General features: G+C 37.5%; 1 protein-coding gene and 1 long non-coding RNA gene across 2 annotated transcripts; one reads left to right on the top strand and one right to left on the bottom strand.

The window, feature by feature from the left end:
- Positions 1-131: 131 nt before the first annotated feature.
- LOC131525493 (uncharacterized) lies at positions 132-17,463 on the bottom strand. The gene is made up of 3 exons (XR_009267235.1): positions 17,444-17,463; positions 16,763-16,867; positions 132-1,239 (listed from the first exon to the last, which is right to left on the bottom strand). It is a non-coding gene; the product is annotated as an uncharacterized LOC131525493 (long non-coding RNA).
- A 5,363-nt stretch (positions 17,464-22,826) lies between these two features.
- On the top strand, positions 22,827-25,862 carry sem1 (SEM1 26S proteasome subunit). The gene is made up of 3 exons (XM_058753174.1): positions 22,827-22,996; positions 23,474-23,567; positions 25,611-25,862. Exons 1-3 carry the CDS (start codon positions 22,921-22,923, stop codon positions 25,651-25,653), a joined length of 213 nt encoding a protein of 70 aa, XP_058609157.1. The 5' UTR covers positions 22,827-22,920; the 3' UTR covers positions 25,654-25,862.
- Positions 25,863-27,986: the final 2,124 nt, after the last annotated feature.

Here is a 27,986-nt window from a genome sequence, read left to right as displayed (position 1 = left end):
TTAAAAATATATATATATAGGTACAATGTAAAAACATTTATGTACACAAAAAGTGCATTGTACCAAAGGATTAATTTAAATGTAAGTACACAATAGTTAAGGCCACCTAATATAAAGTGGGACTGTACATTTTTAAATGAACTTATCATATAATTGATAAATTGATGAATTAATAACTGAATATCTTAATTTTTAATTTTCATTATTTGTACATTTTTAATGTCTATTTTTAGTTTTTTGTCTTTACAAAGAAAATTAGCAAAAATAACGGGAAATTGTAGTTATCATAATTATAAAGGAAATTCCAAAAAAACAATATATTCATATACACTTTGGCAGAAAAAGGATGGCATACACGACAATACGTTACAGATTTGTATGTAATATTCAGTCTTATTAATGCTACCAAGACTCACTATGCATTCTTGTAATTTCAACAAAACCAGCTAGATATAAACTTAGATGTTTTTATCTAGTAGACAAGCAGAAATTGCAAATGTCACAGAAAACCAAATGTTTAGGATTGCAAGGCATAAAATGGTTTAAAAAAAAAAAAAGACTAAATCTTATAGCGCTAGCCAAATATGCCAAGTGACAGTTCCATCAACTGTCTTGAAACTCGCCATGAAGTGGGGCTCAATTTGATGCATTAAATCAAGACTTTGCCTGGAAACTGTTCAGTGACAAATTGTTTAAAGATTTCTCAGCGGTAGTGTGTTTATCTTAGTGGGTCTTAAGTGGTCTTATGAAAATAACAGTAGTGGCCAGTCTGAGCCACATATGTAGCAGGTAAATTTGACTTCAGTACTGCAACGTGCACCGCCATCAACGTATCTGATCCCTTGTGAACATTCCTGATGAAGTGCTAAAGGAGGTGGATGGCGAGAGTACATTAATATCGCTTCTTTGACCTGGTTTAAGCCAGCTGTTAGACTGTGAAAAAGGATAAACCCTCTAAAGAGGGGCTGACTGTGCGTGTCAGGTAGAGGGCTGTCAGGGTTAAAGTCTGTCTTCAAACACTGAGAGGAGGCTGTAACGGAGCCGGGCCAAAGGCTGCAGGAGCCAGGAGTTCCTGCCAGGACTGTGTGGTAGAAAGCTGTTAATGAGCATTGTAAAGCTCTTAAACATAATGATCTGGACTTCTCTTCCAGTGTTAATGTCTATCACATGCCCAAACCCGGCCGGCCCATCAGCCTGACTGCAGCGCGTATCCAGGATGAGACTAACAAGAAGGATGACCTGGAGGATGGAAACAGTGAACAGACAAGTGACGAGTATGTGCAAGTTGTAGCTCGGTATAAAGGTCAATGATGTGATGCTCATTTTTGTCTAGATCTATTCATTTATTCAAACATGCTTTAAAATGGACTTGAATGCACCTCTATTATGAGCCTGGGTTTAATGTCTTTTTGACATTTTTAGGGGATATAAATAAAAATAAAAAATAAAAAAAGTCAGGGTGATAAAACTGTCCTGATTTATAATGAAGAAAAGGCCTCATTAAAAGAACCATTTTCATGAAAATAAATTATTTTTTATCATTATTTCTTAGAAAAAATATTTAATATTTTAACAAAACTGCTTCACTGCTTATTAGTTTTGTCTGCCAAATCAGTCATGGTGCAACCATCATACAAATCAAATAATTTGAACTTTTTATGACAACTTATTTTTAGATTCTAAAAAGAATCTTTGATGCAACCGCTTCAACACTTAAATTACATTATTTTGAACCAATTAATATTTGTAAAATAACAACAAAACAACTAAAATTATAATAATAAACACAGTTTACCTGGAAAATATACTAAAAACATTGAAAATAATAAGAAATGCACACTCACATGTATTCAAGGAATAAGAGAAATTATATTAATTTTTGCTTTTTAAAAAAAAATGGTGTATGGTTAAAAAAAACATCATTAATACAAAGGGTACATTTCTAAGAACATGGCACAAGCGTATTAAACTAGATTTTTAAAGGATTTTCCCTTTATTACAGACATCTTATTTGTCATTAATCAATCAATTTTGTGTAAACTAAAATACTTCAAAAAATAAATATGCAAGTAATAGGAAAAAATATGGGGTGGTGAGCTCCTTTTGTCACTCTAATGCATAAACGGGAGCATTAGAGCACCGCAGGATTGGGATTTATTGGCTCTCAGCTGAAAATCAAACAACCTGACACTTGCATAAGCATCTAAAATAGCCTAATAAATTATCACACATTAGTGAACGCTCCAAGTACAGCGTGTTTCCTGTTAGAGACTGGCTGAATGGCAAACTCCAAGGGACAAACACCACTCTGTCCTCTTGATTATATCAAATAAATACTTACAACACATGATGGAGGAGGAAAAGTCTTTTGTGTGAACTCTTTTGGCCATGAATCAGAGCGCTGACATTTTAAGGCCCCACTGTTGGTTCTGCCATTGACTTGCTTTCACACAGTTTGCTGCAGAGGCTCAACACGTGTTCGTGACAAGCGGCACTAGAAGAGCACTAATAAATATCTCGCGCTTTATTCCTGCTTTGAGGTAGACTAATTAACCGTGTGCTGCACGTTCTCCCTGATGAAATACGTCCCGAAGAGAGCCAAAAATAACACTGCTGCGGGAACACAAGGAGGGGGAGAGTGTGTGTTAGAAAAGTACAGGTTTGGGGTGTATTTAAGCGCACTGCATCTGCATTAAGGGCTGAGTTGATTCTCCCATAGGGGTGTTTTAGAAAAGCCCTGGCCTGAGGCACGAGAGAGAGGGTCTGCTCCGCTACAGCACGGTGAAGAACACTAGACAGAGCCACCTGTGGCGGGAAACTAATCTCACATGTGCAGCCCTGACAGGGCATCCGTCAGCAGGACCAGAGCAGCGTTGAGCTGATCCATTAACGTTAACAATTGGCCCCTGCCGTGTAGTGAGGAAACAGGCAATAAGTTAGGGTGGAGGATCTGGTTTTAAGGTGGTCTTCACAGGGCAACGTAATCAAGCCTTTAGGCCCAAAACACACTGCAAGAAGGCAAAGCTTCTAGCTATGCAACACATGCATTACTGCGTTCCAAAATGTGGCAGGACACAGATCTAAATACAAGGGACATTATTGTGGTTAATATAAATTGTCTACCATCCATCTCTACGGAGCCTCTAAAAGGATATGGTGATGGTAAAAAATACAGGATGAGAGGAAAACGTAGATTTCAATGCTTTTGCGTTCTCTGATCTTGCAGCAATTTGTACATATTTTATGAGGTGGCTTTGCAAAGTTTCTTGGGGAAAATGAAAAGATTTCGCAAGTGAACACAAATTTTTTGTGGGGTTTTGAAAGGGGAACAGAAAGATTTCACAAGTGGAACCAACAGTTTTGCGCGTAAACAAAGACTTCGCCAAGGGAACCCATAGTTTTGCAAGTAAATACAAATTTTCTCTGAGGAAAGCAAAACATCTGTGAAAAAACTCAAAAACATTTAAATATAGTTTTTTTTCTATACCATCACCATGCTCCCAATTTCTGTATATTAAATATTAGAAAAAACTGATTGACATGCATTTTCATTTTCAAGCTAAAAGTAAGTTTACACTGTTAGTATTCAAATCACTGGAGGTTGCAAATTCTCCACTCTCAATGGTTATCACCACAACATCTGACTTTACATTTGCATAAATATAAATTCCACTAAAATTTCTTGCATCGCCAATTTGTCACCACTGGTTGACCTGGTAACATGGTGCTGCACTACTAGCGACTACTGAAAGTCTGACCATAAACTGCACTGTAGCTAAAATAAGATTGCATTTTTTTAAAGAATCGGTTGCTAAAATGAACATTTTGGAGAGGAAACCATTTGTTTATAAACTGCTACAATGCACAAAGCATCACACATCAACAAGAATCAATACATGCTCAATTCTACTGCAGATTTGAAATGTGTTTTTCTATGCATCACTTTTGTGTATGTCTCTGTATGTGGGCAGAAACAAGTCATACAAAATAGAAAAATGATTTTCTCCTCCATCGTCTACACTAGACCACAACATCTGACAGTAGGCGGATCACATGAGCTTCACTGTCTTCTCAGCCATCAGTTGCTGCATCGTGTCACTGCTTATTTGCATAAACTTGAACTCTGCTCTCATTTGCATAAAGTTGAACTTTGTTATGGTGTCAGACACACCCACATCACATCGTCAAAGTCCTGCTCACCTCAAAAAACCAACTTTATTGAAACTGAATGCCTTCCGTTCACTTTGTCCCTGCAAATTGTGGTCAAAGTGAACGTAACTTCAGAAAACATAAAACTCTGGAATCTTGTCGAAACTCACTTGATTCAGGTATGATGTCGGAAGTCTCTTTTCTATGTTAAATAAAACCCTGAATTTTCCTTGATAAAATCTTATCAACACAAAATGCAGTTGCTATGGCATTTTTCTTGATAATGCACTGTAACGGTGTTACTACAATAACACTTGAACCACACGACGCACCCCAATCAATCTTTTTCAGTATTTGATTTTTGCTTTTTTAAAGGGAGAAAAAAACGAATGATTGGTGCTGACTGAATGTGAATATGCCTGCCGTGTAGGAGCAGTGAGAGTGCTGGAGCTGAAGGCACGATGGAAGACAATGGATGAAAGGAGCTGTCAGAGCGAACAGGAGAAGAAAAGAGAGAAGTGCCATGGGAGCGAAGCACAGGGATGGGATGACAAAGCTGGGAGGTGACAGAGGAGGGGGGTGGGGGGGGAGAGGGGGGAGGACACAAGGTGAATATGAGATCCATCAGAGAGCAGACGCCAGCTCGCTCTTGACCTCTCTCTCAGTTTGGGGAGCCCAAGATCTGAAAATGACATCAGATAGGGGAAGTTTGACTCTCTTTCAGGCTTTCATGTGTCTCTCTTTCATGATGCCTGCACTACTCTTGCATGAATGGACAATACATTCAAAACACCAGACACTGCCTGCTGAATACATACATATTAGACGTCTGTTCTGCCTAGAGGGCAGATTCTATCTATCAGTTTATATGTCTAGATAGATAGACAGACAAACAGACAGATAGACAGATGTCCAAATAAACAGTCAGACAAATAAACAGATAGACAAATAGACAGACAGACAGACAAATATTTGTCTATTTATTTATCGGACGGACGGACAGACGACAGATAGATAGATGACCATTTATCTATCAGACAGACAGACGTCCATTTATCTATCGGACGGACAGACAGACAGACAGATAGATGTCCATTTATCTATCTGACAGTCAGACAGACAGATAGAAAGATGGCCATTTATCTATCAGACAGTCAGACAGACAGACAGACAGATAGATGTCCATTTATCTATCTGACAGTCAGACAGACAGATAGAAAGATGACCATTTATCTATCAGACAGTCAGACAGACAGACAGACAGACAGACAGACAGAGATATCCATTTATCTATCGGACAGACAGATGGATGACCATTTATCTATCAGACAGTCAAGACAGACAGATAGATATCCATTTATCTATCACAGACAGACAGACAGATAGAAAGATGACCATTTATCTATCAGACAGTCAGACAGACAGACAGACAGACAGAGAGATATCCATTTATCTATCGGACAGACAGATGGATGACCATTTATCTATCAGACAGTCAAGACAGACAGATAGATATCCATTTATCTATCAGACAGACAGACGTCCATTTATCTATCGGACGGACAGACAGATAGATGTCCATTTATCTATCTGACAGTCAGACAGACAGATAGAAAGATGACCATTTATCTATCAGACAGTCAGACAGACAGACAGAGAGATATCCATTTATCTATCGGACAGACAGATGGATGACCATTTATCTATCAGACAGTCAAGACAGACAGATAGATATCCATTTATCTATCAGACAGACAGATGTCCATTTATCTATCGGACGGACAGACAGATAGATGTCCATTTATCTATCTGACAGTCAGACAGACAGATAGAAAGATGACCATTTATCTATCAGACAGTCAGACAGACAGACAGACAGACAGAGAGATATCCATTTATCTATCGGACAGACAGATGGATGACCATTTATCTATCAGACAGTCAAGACAGACAGATAGATATCCATTTATCTATCACAGACAGACAGACAGACAGACAGACAGATGTCCATTTATCTATCAGACAGACAGATGTCCATCTATCAGACAGACAGATAGACAGATGACCATTTATCTATCAGACAGTCAGACAAATAGACAGACAAATAAATATTTGTCAATTTATCTATCAGACAGACAGACAGACAGATAGATAGATAGATAGATAGATAGATAGATAGATACAGTATCTCACAGAAGTGAGTACACCTCACATTTTTGTAAATATTTTATTATATCTTTTCATGTGACAACACTGAAGAAATGACACTGCTACAATGTAAAGTAGTGAGTGTACAGCTTGTATAACACTGTAAATTTGCTGTCACCTCAAAATAACTCAACACACAGCCATTAATGTCTAAACCGCTGGCCACAAAAGTGAGTACACACCTGTGAAAATGAAAATGTCCAAATTGGGCCCTAAGTGTCAATATTTTGTGTGGCCACCATTATTTTCCAGCACTGCCTTAACCTTCTTGGGCATGGAGTTCACCAGAGCTTCACAGGTTGTCACTGGAGTCCTCTTCCACTCCTCCATGACGACATCACGGAGCTGGTGGATGTTAAGAGACTTTGCACTCCTCCACCTTCCATTTGAGGATACCCACAGATGCTCAATAGTATTTAGGTGTGGAGACATGCTTGGCCAGTCCATCACCTTTACCCTCAGCTTCTTTAGCAAGGCAGTGGTCGTCTTGGAGGTGTGTTTGGGGTCGTTATCATGTTGGAATACTGCCCTGAGGCCCAGTCTCCGAAGGGAGGGGATCATGCCCTGCTTCAGTATGTCACAGTTAGGGCTGCACAATTAATCTAATTTCTAATCGCAATTACGATTATGGATGCCACGATTACATAATCGTTCAAAGCAGTGATTACAAAAATAAATAAACAATTAAAAATGCCCACTTGCATCTGTGTGCTTAAGAAGTGTTTGCAGCGCGGGGTTTAACAAACTCAAACACACTGGATAAAAGACATTTTGTCTGAGTGATAGTCACTCTGTTGTGCATGATAGATATGTTAAACGCCAAACGTGTCAAAAGCAGAACAAAATAGTGGTACTCGTTTGAACTGCGCAGAGTGCGCACCACACTGACCTTTTATCCGCTCGCCTCAAAAGAAAACAACGCAGTGCAAGCTTAGAACGTATGCGTTTATTACAGTGACCATTCACAATCGCGCACTAAACAATGCTGTGAAATCCAGTAAGAAGCACTCGAGTTCAGCAAAGAGTTCTCCAGTACAAATCATGTCTCTTTAATTTAAACTAGTTTAAAGCCAAATAAATCGGAGCTGTTATTCTTATCAACACTGATGCAGAAAGCAGCAGAAACAGTGCAACAACGATCCAGTTAGAAGACGTTTCGATCCACAAATCACCCACATTTACCATAGTTTTACTGTAGTAACACTAACAGTAACGGTACGGTGGAAGAAAAGTAGGATATTCATATTGAGTATTATTATATTATTAATATACTAAATATGTTAAAGGAGTAATGGAATAATGGAATATAATTATATTATTTTGTTAATTATTCTATCAGTTGATGTGGATTTGTAATTGACAATGTCTTAAGGCTACTGTTTTTCAATGCAAACACCATAGAAACCATATAGTTAGGCTACTTTTTTACCATGGTAATGAGGTGCAGTACTTTTGGTTATGTATAAAAGATGAGGCTGTTACAGTTTTCACAATGGTACTGTCAAATGTACATCTGCATCTCAACTCAAGCTCCTGCTACTCTGAACTCAAGCTCCTGTTCTAATGTGAATTTCTAAGAGACAAAACTTGTAATATTACATGTTCAGTGCTACCAAATCAGGTGCTGGTGCCACTGCTCTCGAATGTTAGTCTGGAGCCCTGATAATATAAATTGTACTGTAAAATGTTACTGTAATTTGACATTTCGTCTGTTTAATTGTAAATGAAATATACAGCTTTAGTAAACCATTTTTTTCTTTTTCTTTTAGTTTTAGTATAACATTATTATACCATGCATAATTTTACCTTTTTTTTGTTTAAAGAAGAAACCAAACCAATGTATAGTTGACATTTGAGGCTCAATGCTATAGAAAAGCAATAAAAGTTTAAGCTTTTTTTTAAAGGGGTGGTTTACTGTTTTTTTTCTAGGCTTGATTGTGTTTATGGGGTGCAGTCTAACATGTGTTCATGCTTCATTTTTTTAAAAACGCATTATTTTTCATATAATTTACCTTTATTCCACACCGCTCTGTCCCTTCTCTGACAAACGCCTTGATTACTTCCTGTTTTTATGAAGCCCCTCCCTCAGAAATACATGATGGGCTCTGATTGGTTAGCTGGCTCAGTGTGTTGTGATTCACTAAACCGTCTAAATGTCCCGCCCCTCAGCTCAGCGGCATATGCTCCAGTTGTATTGTAAACAATGATTTATAACAATATAGAAACGTCTATATTGCTTATCAATTTGAGCACGATTGAGACGCAGAGGATATTAGTGAAGAGGATTGCGCAGAACCTGTGCAAGCACGGCTCTTAATGGTATGTTTGTTTGTTTGTTGTCTCATACGTTTAGATACGCTGTTATAATGCTACTACTTATGTTAGCTTTTAATATACGGTTTTATTCTGATTAAAGCTTTAATACAGTACGGCAACCACACACGCATCCATGTATAATGCTTCTCATTGCTATGTGAAAATGGAGCTGATCTGAAGATCTGAATGAGAGAGAGAGAGAGAAAGAGAGAGAGAGCGGAGCAGGGCGATGCGAGGAACAGGATTGAGAACCGCTGTTTTAGAACATTGATTTTGAAACTTGTGAATCCATTAGAATCGTTAGAAGACAGAATCGCGATTCATATATGAATAGATTTTTACGTGCACCCCTAGTTTTCTCTTCCTCTTCTCTAAAGCAGCACAGCATGGCCTTGCCCCCTTCTTACATGTTGCCGAGGGCAGGGTTTATCTGGGTCAGTGACGTATCAGACCCGGGAAGTAGTTCATTGTAGTCCCTTACCAGCCGTTTTTGAAGGCATTAAACTTCCAGAATTTTAAAAGACGATATCTCTGTTTGCATTGAACTTTCAGCGCTGCAACTTTGCAGATGTTGTTTATGCTCAAACAGCAACATTACACACTAACTAACGTTAAAAAAGTGAAATTGCAATAAACCATATGTATAATATAAAAATATGGCATGCAGCTTCAAACAATGGCATAAATCTGTTGAAAATAATCGTTATTATTAATCGCAATTACAATCTCAAGGGAATAATTGACAATTACGATTTTTGTCATAATCATGCAGCCCTAATCACAGTACATGTTGGCATTCATGGTTCCCTCAATGAACTGTAGCTCCCCAGTGCCAGCAGCACTCATGCAGCCCCAGACCATGACACTCCCACCACCATGCTTGACTGCAGGCAAGACTCACTTGCCTTTGTACTCCTCACCTGGTTGCCGCCACACACGCTTGACACCATCTGAACCAAATAAGTTTATCTTGGCCTCATCAGACCACAGGACATGATTCCAGTAATCCATGTCCTTAGTCTGCTCGTCTTCAGCAAACTGTTTGCGGGCTTTCTTGTGCATCATCTTTAGAAGAGGCTTCCTTCTGGGACGACAGCCATGCAGACCAATTTGATGCAGTGTGCGTATGGTCTGAACACTGACAGGTTGACCCCCCACCCCTTCAACCTCTGCAGCAATGCTGGCAGCACTCATACATCTATTTCCCAAACACAACCTCTGGATATGACACTGAGCACGTGCACTCAGCTTCTTTGGTCGACCATGGCAAGGCCTGTTCTGAGTGGAACCTGTCCTGTTAAACCACTGTATGGTCTTGGCCACCGTGCTGCAGCTCAGTTTCAGGGTCTTGGCAATCTTCTTATAGCCTATGCCATCTTTATGTAGAGCAACAATTCTTTTTTTTCAGATCCTCAGAGAGTTCTTTGCCATGAGATGCCATGTTGAACTTCCAGTGACCAGTATGAGAGAGTGAGAGCGATAACACCAAATTTAACACACCCGTTCCCCATTCACACCTGAGACCTTGTAACACTAACAAGTCACATGACACCCGGGAGAGAAAATGGCTAATTGGGCCCAATTTGGACATTTTCACTTAGGGGTGTACTCACTTTTGTGGCCAGCGGTTTAGACATTAATGGCTGTGTGTTGAGTTATTTTGAGGGGACAGCAAATTTACACTGTTATACAAGCTGTACACTCACTACTTTACATTGTAGCAAAGTGTCATTTCTTCAGTGTTGTCACATGAAAAGATATAATAAAATATTTACAAAATGTGAGGGGTGTACTCACTTTTGTGAGATACTGTAGATAGATGTCCATATCTCTATCAGACAGATAGATAGATAGACAGACAGATGGATATATAGATATTTATCCATTTATCTATCTATTCCATTTATCTATCAGACAGACATATCTATCTATTTACATATCTGTCCATCTACTTGTCTGTCTGTCTGTCTGATAGATAAATCGACAAACAGTTAGATAGAATTATCTACTTATATGTCAGTCCACCAATCTTACTGTTTGTCCATTTATCTGTAAGACAGACAGACAGATAGACATATATTTTGTACTGGCTGGAAGCTAATCATCTATCATTTAAAAAATGTATCAATTCAAATATATTGTTATAATTTTTGTGGTGTTAAAAAACACAGACTTTTACTGAAGAAACTAGACTAAAAGCCAAATACCGAACAGCAGCAAACATCATGAAGTGTATAATGTCACCCAGCTCGAACAAGCAGCGAATATGCAAAGCAGAGAAATGTCAACAAATCCTGCAGACAGCTGTTTGGGGTTTCTCTACCATTGCTCGAATTTTGGTCGGTTCTATGTCTCCCACACCACTATTTCTATAATCCTAAACAGATTTACTCCAACCACCAGAAAAGCCAGAGTCTGGGCGTCTCTGCAGCGTTCTCCACAGAGAACATTAATAGGCTGCATGTGCTGATAAATCATGGAATGGATTAGACGCAACGTATGTGGTCCTCTGCCGTAACTACTGGTGGCATTTAGGGACACATTTTAACAAGAACAGAAATTGATCCATGCTGTTCTCACATCCACACTCACGGACTGAGTTTTGTCAGCTGACCAAGAGCAATGACATAACCAGAGGGTGCTCTTTTATTTTCAATGAAATACTAAAAACATTAAAAAGGCTCATCAGATGGTGAGTCTGAAAAAAAATCTCAAAAACATCTACAGAACTGGAGACCTTGACAATTTACACCCCTTTCCTACCATATAATAACACTGTATGCTATAACCTGCAATATATCTGTCATTTCTATACATGTCTGAATTTATGGATGAATGTGTGTCTCTCTGTGGCTGCACTCGTTCATTTATGTGGGGGGTCGGGGTTCAGACGCAGACTCTCCACATGCGCATGAGTTGCTCTTTCTTTCGCTATCAGTGCTGGAAGGGCTGCCCGTAGTGCAACCAGGGGAAGGACTGATCACAATTATCCAAGACTCCGGAGGGGCAGTCTTGTCTAGGACAGCAGGGTGAAAATTACACACATGCACACATGCCTAGAGAAAATAGAGCCAGGGTCAGGGGTGTCCGGATCTCAGTGCCGCACAAGAGGAGATCATGCAGTCTGTGATTTTTTACTATCTCTCTTTTTCTGAAGGAGGGGCAAACGGGAAATGAAGACAGGGATTGGCAGCTTGTAAACAATGAGGGTGCTTAATGGATGCCAATCTAATATGCCCGAGGCTAGAGAGACATCAGCACGTCAACACTCCAGACAGAGGAGGCTGCACAGTCATTATCTATAAACAAGCACACAGGCCTTTTACAAGTGCTAATAAAGATAATTAGTAGAAAAACTTGTAAACGCATAAAGACCTATTGAGTGACTTATGTCATTAGTTTTTTTTTTACAATTATTAGTTTCTTATATGGGTCAATGACACGGTATTAATTTTTGTCTACACTATTAATTACAATGTAAAATCCTACTTATACACACAATGACTTGAATACACATTTTTATGATGATACAACTGTCCTGATGCTATAATGAAGGAAAAAGGCCTTATGAAAAGAATGAAATTCTTGAAAAAAAAACCTTGGCATAATCCTCTATTATCATTCATTTCATAGAAAAACTTCTTTTTTTTAATAAAACTGCTTCACTGCTTATTAATGTTTTAAAAACATGTATCCACCAAATCAAAGTCAGTAGGTTTTTTAATGTTTTTGAAAGAAGTCTCTTATATTCACCAAGGCTGATAAAAATTTGATAAAAAAATATTGTAAAATAGTAATATGGAAAAGTATTATTACAATTTAAAATAACTTATCAATTGTAATATAGTTTACAATGTAACATATTCCTGTGATGACAAAGCAAAATGTTTAGCATTTACTCCAGTCTTCAGTGTCATATATCCTTCAGAAAGCATTATAATATATTGGTTTGATGATCGAGAACTCTTTCTGACTATTATCACAGTTGGAAACGGTTGTGCTGCCTAATATTTTAGTGAAATGCAGATTCTATGATGAACAAAGTTCAAAATTATTTTTTTTATCAATTTAATCCATCTACTCTAAATAATAATAATAAAAAAACATTATATCTTAAAAAAAAAATTAAAGGAACACTGTCATGATTAAAGGAACACTGTTTTGTGTTGTAACAAATGAAGCCCCACAATGTTACGGCTGTCATGGCGGCACAGGGCAGGAGCACAGAGGGTCTGTCAGTGTGTTGTGAACAGGCAATTAAACATAAGCATTAAACAGCCCTTTTTAGCGCTGTCAAACATAAGGACATTGGTGTAGCCCCATAGTGTATTTAAAACGAAGTATTCCTGGGTTTCATTCTAAAGTACACACTAAAACAGTTGGGTTTTATTTAATTACACAGATCTCCAGCCTCTTAACGCTGCTTTTCATGTAGTGTATGGTTTGACTCCCTGGCTCTTCTGAAAAATGCCCATTATTCTCGATGGTGGGTTGGCCATAATGGACAAGCACAGGCATTTAACTGCAGGGTCAAAACAAAGTTTAATCATTTCAAACTCTTTATAGTCTCTTCAACAGTGTTGAAAGCCCATGAAATACCTGCACACTACAGCACAAGTGGTCATTTTTGTCTCCCAAACTGATCATCCCACTAATGGCCCACAAATATGAGGTGGGCATATAATTTTTCAAATTAATTGCTTTCTATTTTACTCCCTCTCTCTCTCTTTCACAATTTTTTTCCTTCATTCACTATCACAGTATGGCGTTTGAATTACAGCGATTCGAAGCCATTCAGAGGTGAGCATGTGAATTCAAAATGACATGATATTAAACACTATAAAAAATAAAATCTCTCACTTAAAAGAAATTGTTCACCTAAATTAAAAATTGCTGAAAATTTTCTCAACCTCAGGCCATCCAAGATGTGGATAAGTTGGTTTCTTCATGGGAACAGATTTGGAGAAATTTAGCATTACATTCACTTGCTCACCAATGGATCCGCAGTAAATGGGTGCTGTCAAACAGTTGATAAAAATATCACAATACTCCAAAATTAATCTACACAACTGTAGTCCATCAATTATTGTCTCGTGAAGTGAAAATCTGTGTGTTTGAAACAGAAAAATCCATCACCGAGGTGTTGTTTTAACATCAAACAGTTAAAAATACAGCTAAAACACAGCTTTTAGTGCAAGAGGACAATAGGGAATGTACTTTTTCATTGGAGGAAGCATTATTATGGATAATGGCCAGTAGTGACGGGTTAAAGTTAAAAAGCATTAATGATGGATTTATTACTAACACAAGACTCCTAACTTCACAAGATGTTAATTGATAGAATGGAGTCATGTGAATTACTTGTGGGTTATTGTGATGTTTTTACCAACTGTTTTGACGGCACCCATTCACTGCAGAGGATCCTCTGGTGAGCAAGTGATGTAATGATACATTTTTCCAAATGTTTTCCGATGAAGAAACAAACTCATCTGCATTATGGATGGCTTGAGGGTGAGCAAACGTTCAGCAAATTTTTAATTTCTGGTGAACTATTCCTTTAATGTTTACTTACTAGACCCACCACTGAAAATATATCATACTTGTTGGTAATCAACATTAAAATTTGCCATAATGCTGCAAAATCACAGACGATCTTAGTGATCAAAGAACATTTATAAATACGGTCTTAAAGAGGCTCCCCAAACAATTAGTAAGCTGAGAGGCCTTTTTGTTGAGCCCAGATGCAGCGTCTCGCCTTTGAGGACAAGTGTGTGGCTTTGACCTCCGTTCAGCAGTAATGACGCAGTCTGACCCCTGAAATACTTCTCCACATTAGAATCACTATTCACATCCTTTGCTAGCAATGTGCCTTTCGCAAGCCTCCAGCCGACATTCGGGATCCAATGCATTGTAGTATTCTTGGAACGTTCCACCTCCCCCTCTTCCTGCTATCTAGAGAACTAATCTAAAACCCTGCTATTATGATTCTTGTACTTGGCGTATCTGAGGCCAATTTAGAACATCAACACCATCAATCACAAGACAGAGGGGCCAACACTGCTGTCCTGCAGGTTTTCTTGTCATCCAGGTCACGTCCTCTTCCTACATAAGACTTGTTCGCTCTCAGGACAGGCCTGCCTGAACCCACTCAAACCGCTGTCTATGTTATTGTGCATTGTGACGAACTTTCAATGACCAGGCGATGTAAGTTTATCCAAACAAGGGCACCGCATTTCAAAAGGAAGAAAGAATGGGACAAGGACAAGAGGAGGAGCAAGAAGGACAAAAAGATGTAGAAAAAGAAGTAGAAAATTTTCAGCCTTCAAAATGCCTGCCTTTATTCTAAAAAAAATTATGTACCAAATAAAGCCTCCGAGCAAGCAAATAAACAAGAGCTCTGAGTCATCACCTAGTAAAACATTGTCAGGGATGGTTGGCATGTACACATAAAACAAGAACATGTCTCAGGAGGAAAACAACTTTGCCCTTTTCTATTCCTCAGTATGCAGAGTTTATAAGACTATAAAACTCATAGAAATGCTCTACAAAAAATTAATCTTGCCATAAAGTGCTTATTATACGCATGCATTTTCAGCGCATTCAATTGCTCTACATTTATCTGTGCCACACAGGCATTAGCAAGAGATGTGTTTTAATCAGTATAAAATATTCAAAGCACTGTGGTAAAGTATACATTGATGAACAAATGCATGCTAGACAAAAGACTGGTTGCATTTATTCTCCTCTCTTAATAGAAAATGACTGGGCTACTGGCACAGTGCCACAGTTGTGCTCATCAGTGGATGATATCACATGTAATTATCCTCACACACCCACCTAAGCTTCTCAATATCATCAAAACACACAAAGTACAAATAATCATGTGAATGAAGGGTTTGGAGGATGCTACATTTACAGTACAATCCAACCTACATTACCACTGTGTGTGCGCAATGGATTACGAGGGACAAGAGACTAGCTGTTTTTAAATATTGTTTATGCCTTAATGGGAGAGTGTAGAGTGAAAGAAAAGTGGTGGGGAGAGCCTGATAAAAAAAACTTATGCCATCATGTTTTCAAAATTCTCTTATGCTCACCAAGGTTGCATTTATTTGTTCAAAAATACAATTAAAGCAGTTATATTGTTAAATATTATTACAATTGAAAATAACAGTTTTCTTTTAATATATTTCAAAGTTTAATTTATTCCTGTGATGGCAACGCTGAACTTTCAGCAGTCATTACTCCAGTTTTCAGTGTCACATGATCCTTTAGAAATCATTCTGATACACCGATTTAGTGTTCAAGAAATATTTCTTATTGTTTACAATGTTGAAAACAGCTGTGCTGTTTAATATTTTTGTTAAAACCATGATATATTTTTCAGGATGTTGATTAATAGAAAGTTCAAAAGAACAGCATTTATTTGAAATAAAAACCTTTGTAATATAAATATCTTTACTGTTACTAACCCAGAAAAAAGGGTGTTATATCATTGACCCAAAAGCAGAACAAACAGTAACTTTGTCACTTTTCATGCCATTTAGTCAGACCTTATAAAATTCAAATGGGCTGTTCTTGGCCAGAATAATCTGCAAACTAGTCTGGCTAGAAGTGATTTACAAATAGTTTCCCAATTTAACCAGCTGCTTCATCTATTTTAATGGCAAATGATAATGTCCTGCTAAGAAATTACGCAACCAAATGAACTAATGTAGACATAGATCATTGTGAGGGATAGTTTTGGCATCATCTGCTATTCAATCTCACTGCACTTCTATCATCTTGCTTAGTGGTGGTGTGCCCTGGAGCAAAATTTTTTGGCAAAATACCCAAATAGAAAGTCGTTGCCCTAAAAGGAAACAAGTGGTACATGGTTCTACTATCCCAGACATGTCACGCTATCCCCAGACCCTGTCTAAGATAGGGGAATCCCCTGAAGCTTTATGTGCGAGGGATGACAATATGTATAAATGTGATAATTCTATTACAAATATCTGACAAATTAAAATAAATTAAATGTGTGATAACAATGATTGGGGCGCACCAATATAATGTAAATAATCTGAACATGTAATTTATGCATTACCATGGCAGGCTAACGGAAGAAAGCCTTGCTGATGCTCCATTATGTAGGAGGAGAAACCATCTGGACCAGAGGCCAAGCACCAACTCTATTCCACCGCCAAACAAACTAATAGAAGGAAAATAAATAATGAAAATAAAGCATTTTACGCCTAGTTCATGCACAAAATTATTTTCCTCACACACACCATGCCTGTCTGAGCAAACAGGACAAGGCCTAATTTTTCGGTGTTAGATTTATATCAGGAAAACCAAAATATGACCATATGTACACTCCAAAGATCAGGGAGTAATAATGGGAGTGAATCTGATTATCTTTCTGAGGGGGTACACGGCAAATAGGAGTCACTCCTGAAACTGATGATTGACAGTGATAACTCTTGAAACCATATGACTTACCACAGCCATAAACTATTAACATGAACGCCAACAATTTAACTAGCTTCGTGGCCCAAAGAAACATGATAGATAGAGATTTTTTTCTGGAAAATATTATTAACGTTATGTCCTCGACGGAAGCGGCGTGTTTTGTTTACGCCCAAGCTGTAGTTTTTATCAGCACGCACTCTCTGGATCATTATGTAATATGTATAAGTTAGGTTCTCCCTAAATATATTTTATAAATTTCCCCAGGCCTGCAGTGGAGAGACGATACCGACATTTGTAACTTTGTCAAGACACGTACCTCCGTTTCTGAGATTTTCTTCTAGCACCTCAGGCGAGCTGCAACATCACTGCGTCAACAAATAGTTAAGTTCGGTTCTGTTCGCTCTTGATTCTTTTTCAGATTCTTTTATCTGAAATGTCTCACACTGTACAGTCTCTTCTGATCCCTTTTATTTATTTATTTATTTTATTAATTATTATTATTATTATTATTGACTTAATCTTATATTTATTGCATTTATATAGCTTGTTAGTGGTAATATAATTTAAAATATAAATTTTTATAACCTATAGCCTACAAAACCATCCAGTGCTGCTTTTGATCTTACAATTAGTGCATATTGCATGTATACATATATATCACTGTTTTTTTAATTGAATGTAAATTACCTAACTCAGAATGAACAGAATGCCACATTTAGCTGCAGTGTGTATGAGCCTAATATATTTGTCAGCAGCACTACTATGTTAATATTCTCGTTAAAAATCAGTTACACATATTTTTAATCTTTCTCAGACATGCCAAAATGTGATGTATTAAATTTCCAAATTAAAGATCTTTCCATATATCTCTGTTACAAGAGAAAGAGAGAGAGAAAAGAGAGAAGAAGAAAAAAACTGGCATTCTATTCCTCACAAAGAACTTGATGTGTGTTCTGAAGAAGGCAGGGTATGAAAACCATAAATTGGACCCTTGGCATCACTATTCATTGAAAAGTCCTAATGACAAATCACTACTTTCCCTTTCACCCCCTAGTATTTCATCTGCAGACTACCCATGGTGCTCTGGTCTCCTTAAAAGCTTGTCACTGGCCGAGTTGTTCAAGCTTCGCCTTTAGCTATACTGTAGAATTTTTTTTCTTGGTTTCTTGCCCTATAACTTACAGACACACAAGAGAGGCTTGATAGTCTCTGTGTTAGATTTAAAAAAAAAAGAAAAAAAAGTCATATTGGCTAAATGCAGCTCGCCGCTTGTCTACAGCTCAGGAACCAAGAAAATTTTGCTAATGGCTCAATATGTAATATATTAAATACACTTAATTATGCACTTCCTAACATGTATGATCCTTGCACAAGTGGTGCCAGAGTACTCAAGCATAAATGGGGTTGGGGCAAAAATTTATCCATATCATATAAACAAACAGCTAATTTTATTTTCACCCTTTGCATTAATTTGGGAAGTTTAGACATCAGGGTGTGTTAAAACATCATGAATCTTAGTGAAGCCAAAAAACAAACAATTAATTACAATAATGACTTTTATGCTTGGAGTGTTTTTATGACCATGCTTGCATATTTCGATCAAATCATCATTAGCTGCTAACTGCTCCCTGTACTAGCATGTGAACGTTTTTGTGAACTTCTGCAAAAGGCTCCTTGCAGTTCAAATCATGCTATCTTGGAAATGAGCTGTCTCACTCAATACGTCATCTGTAATTTTATTTTCTTGAGAGTTGCAAAAACATTCACGCCTCCTCCACTTTATGGCGACTTCTCTTTGAGCGCGTCAAGCGCAGGTCAAGGGGACAAAGACTCATTGGAGGTAATGCAGAATGTTTACAAGAAATGCTAATAATTACATCGCTAAACAACCCCGCAAGCTGTAAAAACACGCTACTCCAGACCTCAAGGGAGAAGAATGAGGATTATACCCGCTCTGTTATCTTACCAGCTTGCAACCGAGAGTCCAGCATTGGCCAATGGGTTCTCAGAACCTACAGACACACACCCAGGTGACCAGTGCACACACAGCCTTGTGAGTCTAACTACTTAATAAGTGGCTGTTAGAGGTTTTCCTGGACGAAGTCCAGAGCTGAAGGGGCCTTGCTCAAAAACAAGGACAGCTTCATTTATCAATCAGTCCAATCAGGGCCATTTCCGGGCCTATGTAGTCACATGGCGAGTATTACTCGATTCCATATTGCATTGTGCAACCTGAAATCAAGGCAAGCATGAATCAGTTTGACACTGACACATAATTCTGATGGACGACAAAGCAGAACTTTTAATATATGGTTTATAGTATGTATATCTGAAATGATCATAGTCATGATCAACTGCAGTTTTACTTCTTTGATCAAACAAAAACACATTTTCCCACTCCATTTATATGTTTTACAATATCCCTCTGTATGCTTTTGAGGTCATTATATCCTGAAGAATGTTGCTTCATTTCCAATCCTCTTTATAGATGACAGATGAGAAGCGGGCAGGTATTAGAGTGGAACACTTTATCACTTACGCCGTAAGCCCCTTGATGAGCGACATTCACTTGAGAATGTCATTCCAGAGAGAGAGAGAGAGAGAGAGAGAGAGACCTTTCAGTATAAGCCACCAATCACAATGAACTACTGTAATGTGAGGTCAGACAAATATGACCAACATTGCGACTCTTAATCATAGTGTTGCCAAAATTTAGTTTAATGCTTAATATATTAATGTAATAATGCTTCATTTACAAAAGGCCCAATGAGGCCCAATGTTTATTGTCATTTTAAGGGGAATGTGGAATAAAAAAAAAAGATTGTGCCCATGTTTTGCCCCAAACTTTGATAGAGGGCCTGATGAAATTGTAGCTTGACAATTTGTTCGTAGACTTTACACTGTTCATATTCAAACTTCGCATATGACCCCATACCTCGCCATAATTTTTTTTTTTTTTGTCATGAATCATTTTGTTAAGAGAATTTAACATAAATAATGAGTAAAATTAACATTATATGCAGAATATGGCTTTGGATTGTTTATGTAGCAATGACTGATGTACTCTAAATAATGGGGTGTTTACATTGGAAAACATTTTCTTTATTCTGAGTTTATTTCGAGGTACATGGAGTTCTTTGTTTCTGTCTGAGTATGTTGTTATTGGACGGATATGCGTTCAAATCTGGGGAAAAGCTGTGTCAGAATGATGGAAACAGATCTATAGCCTTCTGATGTGTTATCTAGAATGTATAATACTTAAGGGGAATATAAAAACATATACATCTTTTTCATGGTGACGTTTATATAAAACTATATGGGCAAACCGAAAAACACAAATTATGTCTTAAGTAATAAATATAAGAGAATAACAACAGGACATCTGCTTCACTGGCGGTTCACCACTGAAATAACTGTCTGTTCTTGCAACTTGAGATAGACCTCCCATATTTCATTTCTCTCTTGCTGATAGCATTTATCAGCAAAATCCTGATAAATACAAAATATGCAACTTAAGCCTGAGCATAACTAAGCCGCAAAGGTGGACAGGATTACCGGGCCGGCCGGGACAGACATCAGATTGTATTGCCATAAAGGGTCATTAGGCTGTTGGCAAACTGTACCTCAAGCTCCAGCTGACAGGCCTTTTCAAGAAAGACAGATGAAAAATATGAGAGTAAAATTCCTATTGACAGACATTTGAATGAGATAGCTAGAAAGATGGGTTGGAGGAAATACTTTTTATATATAATTATTTGTCTCAAATGTGCATGTAAACATTTATGTTATCACACCTTTTGACCTATTTATTTTGTTAATCAATTTATTATATATATATTATTAATAACACATGAATCACAAAGCTCACACTTGATGACTGAGTGGGATTAGATATACTTGACAGATATTCAGGAAGCATATCAATCCATACAGATTTCCAAAGCCAAAGCTGACATGTTTTCCTTTATTGGATTATTAAGCCTTTTTTATTCTTTATGATCATAATCACTATAATGTCAATGTCAATACACCCTATATGCAAAATAGTTTTTCATTGCAATTCACAAAAATACACCAAGAAACAAAGTTCATATATAGCGCATGCACTTCTGCGCCAACAGTTGGTCTTCACAGTGAAGTATTTGCTGACTTATTTGGCATTCTTCTATTTATGCTGAATGAGAGGGGTGATTATCTCATCAAGGGCGCTTGGACAGGTAGGCCCATGTTCTGGTGTGTTGTCACTTTCACTGGCAGAAGGAGAGTCGTGTCATTAATCTGAGTCAGTGATCAGTCAGATGGGAGCTGGGGGTGATGACGGCCTCCGTCCTATAAAACCCTCCTGTCCCCGCCGCTCGTCCTAGCACCCCTCAGGCCATATTGTGATCTCAGTCCTGATAAGGGCCGGTGGAAGCGAGACTGCCAGACTGGCCGGGCAAGGTTGGAGCCTCTATGAGGACTCAGTTGCGATACTGTCCTGGAGGGGCCAATGAAAGGCATTCTCACATACGAAGAAAGGCTGCGAGTCAGTCTGGGCAGCCCCCCTCCCCATCTCCTGAGACTCCAGGCGCCACAGTGTAACTGCAGTCTCAGGTATGCTCCACGGACACTGTGAGAGATTCCCAGGCCCTTACCTGAGACAGACTCGAATGATCCTTCCACTTTATTCCAAGAGCTCATAAGCTTTATGCAATTATTTTGATTAGTAATTCACCATCTTTATGACACTGGTCTAAATCTGGAGCCAAAACGGGATTCTCCTCATCTCCGTGTCCAGAATGTCCGATTATATACAAGCTGTTCTGTTTAGCTTACTGCGTATGCTGGATTTGTCAGCAAAAATGAGTACGCTGTCATCATCCTATCTAAATTACTTCCATTTGCTGTCAACTTATATTTGGAGTTTGGATGATTACAGAATAATTTAAAAACAGAATAGGCGAGTAGGATACTGGTTGAAGTTTTCACCGTCTGTCAGCAAATTGGAGCCACAGGACAATTTTCATTGTGGCATGTGTGGTTTTGTGGTGTATGTGCTGTCATTTATCTAGACTACACAATGTTCTTGCCTGTGGCTGTTATATAATTTTTGAGATGTACCTTCATTGGAAGAATTTCTACTCATTTTCATGCAGAATTTCATTATACATACATACATACATACACACACACACACACATATATGTATGTATGTGTATGTATATATATATATATATATATATATATATATATATATATATATATACATACATATGTATACACACACACACACTATCACAATGTAAAATAATATGTATTCATATTTTTAATTATTACATTCATTACAATGTTATATTTGAAGAATTTTTATATTTATTATTTTTAAACAAGTTATTCAGCCATATTCACATTTCACAGCCTATATTTGTTTGTGTGTACTTGTGTGTGTGTGTGTGTGTGTGTGTGTGTGTACATATTTATATTATTATAATATTTCATGTGTATTTATTTCCACAAATTAAAGACAATGAATACAAATAAAATTACAAATAAATAATTACAAATAAATAAATTTAGAATCATTTAGATAAATAAATACATTTATTTAGAATCATTCAGCCATATTCATTATGCGGAGCCTTCATGAATAAACACTTCAAACAGCTAGGCTAGCTCATATAATACAGGCAGTGAAACCTTATGCATATCAAAGAGCTAGGCCTAGTCACTGTTTTGCGCATGCGCACAGCATATTCAGTATTACGTTGAGCCTCCATGAGAAACTGTGTTGAACCGCGGGATCAGTAGCACGATATGTCAGAGAAGAAACAAACAGTAGATTTGGGGCTGTTGGAGGAGGATGATGAATTTGAAGAATTCCCAGCAGAGGGTGAGTGAACTGAGAACGATTTCTGTTTTGACTAGAAACGCGTTCTTTAGTCGGTTTACGGGTAAATAAACACAAACAACGCCACAGTGACTCAGCTAGCTTTGCTAAGCTAACCGACAAAACATTCTTCACTTTATACAATAAATGATTGGTTTGTCGCGTTTGAAAAGAAACGACATGAATGAAATAATGAATGCAACACTCATTATTTCTTAAATAGTATTTCAGCGCTCCTTGGTCCACAGACGTAAAGAAACAACAATATTAGTAAGCATTATTAGCAGTTAGCATTTTTAGCACCTTTAAACCTAATGTAGTTGTACATTGTTGACAGTAATTTCCCTTTTTATTTGATTAATCTTGGGTAAAAACATCAGAAACTAATAGCTCCACGCTGTGCACGGTGTGTGTGGAGCTGATGCTGGATCCAGGCCCATGTAAGTCATCAGCCTCATTAAACTCTTGTGTCATTCCCAGACTGGACGGGCCTGGATGAAGACGAGGACGCTCATGTTTGGGAAGATAACTGGGATGATGACAACGTAGAGGACGACTTTTCTAATCAGCTGAGGTAGGTTTCACATGTTGAATTTGTGTGATTATACATACGAAGTGGAGAAGACCTTGTGGCACTTTTTAAACTGTTGATAGTTAAATAGGCCTACTAAAAATATGGAGTGTACTAGCCTAATCTAAATTCAGGAAGAATGAATCCTGATAGGCATACATATTACATTGTGTTGTCCTAGTGCCTGTTGCCAGAATCTTCCTGAGTCCCTGTGAAACCCACATTTTTTTCTAAAGAATTTTGTGTGGTTAAACTCATTTAGAAGAAAACAGTCCCTAGGGATCTAATAGTCCAATGGCTAACCAACACTCATGGTGGCCTCAAACCACATTTATGAACTTTCCTATGTGTGAGAACCTGACTGCAGAAAATGCAGCCATTTAATGTTCTTGTATATTTTTTAAGTTCAAAAAAGGTATATGCGTAGATGCATTAATTTCTTTTTTCTGAAGCCTTAAAGCTAGAACTCTATTGATATCGCTCATGAAATAGTTTTGATTTCCAGCACTGGAAATGGTTGTGCTATTGAACATATGGTAAAGGGGGAGAGACTCGTGATATTTAGTCAAAAGTGTTTTCTAATTGGAAACCAATTAGAAACTTTAAAAAAAAAAAAAAAAGAATTTTATAATTGGGGTTATTAAACTTAAAGGTGCAATAGGTGATTGTCTTCAGAAACATTTTTTGTTATGCTGGTTGAAAGTCTCTTAACATCCTGATAGCAATCATTAAGTTAAGTGGTCTAAATGTATTTATATATTCTGTGGAAGGCGTAGGACCAAGAAATGTTCGTCCAATCAAAACGCTCGGTCCGACCGTTTTAATTGGCTTTCCTACCTGCCTGTCAACGTATGTATTAGCATACCTCTGCGCACTCTGTTCGTGCAGACAGGATACATCATCACCGCGTTCACGCACGCTGTGCAGACAGAGCCAGAATGGCAAACATCAACAACCCGATCTTCCTTCCTGGTATTGTAATACTTTTACTAACTGTACTATAAAGTTTTCTCACCGGTGAATGACACATGATGTAGCCAAGCGGTTCCCAATTCCAGTCCTCACGCCCCAGGTCTGCATATTTTGCATGTCTCGCTTAGTTAACACACCTGATTCAGATAACCAGCTCGTTAGAAGTGAGCTCCGTGCATGAACTGTGTTCCAATTGACATGCTCCCTACACAGTGTTCTTTGCTCCCTACTCCGTGAGCAGGGAAAATCCGCTGAAGTTTGCTTCACTTCGGAACATTCATTCACGGATTTGCGCTGCACAGCATCTTCACACACAGACAAAACTTACTAGAGAAGTGTGACATAATATACCTCTGTAAATAAATGCTATTTAAATTAACGTCTTTCACACTTTAATGCCCTTTGTATGGAACATATATGCTTGCTTCGAACTGGAATCTTTGCGGATTATCAGGTGATGTTCACTTCGCAGGGCACTTACGGTTGAATAGAACAAACATCGCACGTGATAAGAGATTCATATGAAATGTGCAGAGCGGGGTAGTAATGTTATAGTAATGTAGTCTCTGGTGTTCTGGTCTGTGAGCGTATGTGTGTTTAGGGGGCGTGGCTGTGGAAGGCAATTTAAGGGGGATTTTTGCTTTCAGTGCTATCAGGCTAAAGTTAGCATTTTCAAAAATCTCCTACTGCACCTTTAACTATAACTAAAATTATAAATATTCTCATGACTTCAAATAAATAAGCTAAAATATATTTTAAAAATATATTTATTTCTTACTTAAAAGCATAAAGGCAACAGTACTCATTTTTCATTTAGTTTATCTTGATGTACTAAAATAACTAAACCTGAACTAACTATAACTAAAAAAGTAAAACAAAAAAAATGTATGTTTATATATGTATATGTGTGTGTATGTGTGAAAAAATTAAATGGTATATCTTTAATACTATAATATGGATATTATGAAAATGTAATTACTTTTACAAATTTAATACTTTCTGTATTTTATTTTACTTGTTTTGTGAGTTATTGTGCTTTAACTTTTTTTGCCCCACTTTTTTCCCATCTTTTAGATCGGAGCTTGAAAAACACGGATACAAGATGGAAACCTCTTAACATTGGACTACTTGAGCTGAAAATGGGTTTTTCCACGTTTGAATATTGTCAGTTTGTTCTGTCAATAGAAAACGTGACTTCTCTTATTACTTCTGTAAGAAGCCCTGCGTTGTAAAACGGGTCAGTTGAAACTGATATCAATATTTTTCCCCCCTCCCTTATATACAAGTTGTGTTAATAATTGTGATAATAAAGATTTGTTTTCCGTATTCTGTTTGATGTTTGTTTGTTTATTTATTTATATATATATATATATATATATATATATATATGAGGCAGAGAATTGTCTTGCATACATGAAATTGTAATCGTCTTCCTAATCCTAAATCTAAACAGCTCAGTAAAGTCTGGTAAATATTGTTAGTCATTCAGCAGATTTTCATGTAACATCCAGTGATGCAGCTGCATACATCCATGGAGAAACTGCTCGGTTGTGCCCTGACGCTTCCCCCCGAGCTCATGGGGCTTGGCAGAGTCTCTGGTGGGGAGATTATCCAGTGAAGTGTTTGTCAGAGGCACGGAGGTGGTCACAGCGTGAAGCCCCAGCCGGTCCTGCCTGGGCCTGCCCACTCCCGACCGGGCCCTGCTCTTTTGCTCTTCACAGCGAGGGCTCCCACACAGAACCAGAAGCCAATTTGCCCAGCCGCACTCCCCCCCCCCGGCAAAATGATTTCTCTAGATTTGTGGCTATGAGTCCCAAGGACATAATGAGCTGAAATCAATGCCAATAAGACATCTCCTACCGCAGAGGCTTCATTTGCTCATATTTTAAAACCTCATGTTACATATTTTCTCTCCCCAAAATTCAAAATATAATTTGTGAATGTATGAAATGATCATTTGTTTTAGAACTTCAATTCTTTCTGACAGAAATTTGCATGTTTGGCTATGATGTGCGTTGCATTGGTTTGTTAACGCTCTTAGCCTACATGTATGAAGGCTGCACCTACTTGCTCAACTATGTGTTATTTAATAGATTTTCAGTTGTTGATTCTGACATTAATGACCTGATGTCAAATTTATGATTACATCCTCTTTTTGACATCAGGGACACCCACATCTTGCAGACGCACACAATCATAACATGTAAATCCACCCATGCCCTTCAAAATAAGTGCTCTGTGCTGGATCATTATTTTAATTGTTGGAGAGTCATCGAGGTGTGAAAATCACTAAGTGAGAGCAACAGTGGAGATTCCAGGGCCATTTTGTTTGTGCCTGAAGGCGGAAGATTGGCCTCTTGTGTTTGAGCAAGGTGGGTCTTTGTGGCTTCCCCAAAAGTCAGTTTCACAGTTCATGAGAATGATTAAGCACGCACAATCTTTAGGCCAGTGTAGTATTTTCCATTATATTATTTCTTTTGTCCTGTTTGCAATTGCTTGTGAATTTGGATCCTTTTAAATTCTGTCAACAGGTCATTCGCCCTGACCTGAAATCAATGACAACACATCTAAAATTTAAGCTCAAATAGTTTTTAAAATTCATAAATCAGTTAGGAAATACAGATTGAATGTTTTGAAATAATAATATATATATTAAAATATGAAAACATTAATTATAAATTACTGCTCAAGAGTTTGGGAGTTTTACATATTTTTGAAAGAAGTCTTTTATGTGCACAAAGGCTGCATTTATTTGATCAAAGTAAATTTTCAGCAGCCATTACTCCAGTCTTCAGTAGTGTCAAACAATCTGTCAAAAATCTATCTATCTATATATATATATATATATATATATATATATGACCCTGGACCACAAAACCAGTCATAAGTAGCACGGGTATATTTGTAGCAATAGCCAATACATTGTATGGGTCAAAATTATTGATTTTTCTTTTTTGCCAAAAATCATTAGGATATTAAGTAAAGTTCATGTTCCATTGAGATATTTTGTAAATTCCCTACCGTATGCATTGCTAAGGACTCCATTTGGACAATTTTAAAGGTGATTTTCTCAGTATTTAGATTTTTTTGCTCCCTCAGATTACAGATTTTCAAATAGTTGTATCTCGGCCAAATATTGTCAGATCCTAACAAATCATACATCAATGGAAAGCTTATTTATTCTGCTTTCAGATCATGTATAAATCTCAATTTCAAAAATTGGCCCTTATGTTTTGTGGTCCAGGGTCACACACACACACACACATATATATATATATATATATATATATATATATATATATGTATGTATACACACACACACACACACTCACACTCACACACTACAACATGGTATATATTTTATTAACACTATATGTGTGAATTCTAACATCGCAATTTGTTTTATTGTGATTAAAAAAAATTAATTCACATCCTCACTTAGTTTTATAT

Source organism: Onychostoma macrolepis, chromosome 19 (genome assembly GCF_012432095.1).
Source record: "Onychostoma macrolepis isolate SWU-2019 chromosome 19, ASM1243209v1, whole genome shotgun sequence".
NCBI lineage: Eukaryota > Metazoa > Chordata > Actinopteri > Cypriniformes > Cyprinidae > Onychostoma > Onychostoma macrolepis.
Note: the sequence above shows the minus strand (reverse complement) of the source record. Positions and strands in the feature narration are given on the sequence as shown.

What these genes read in the sequence shown, in the direction of transcription:
- sem1 (XM_058753174.1), top strand. Translation starts at nt 22,921, where the DNA reads ATGTCAGAGAAGAAACAAACAGTAGATTTGGGGCTGTTGGAGGAGGAT. An exon ending in TGAAGAATTCCCAGCAGAGG is followed by an intron (nt 22,997 to 23,473) that starts GTGAGTGAACTG and finishes TGTCATTCCCAG; the next exon opens with ACTGGACGGGCCTGGATGAA. An exon ending in GACTTTTCTAATCAGCTGAG is followed by an intron (nt 23,568 to 25,610) that starts GTAGGTTTCACA and finishes CCCATCTTTTAG; the next exon opens with ATCGGAGCTTGAAAAACACG.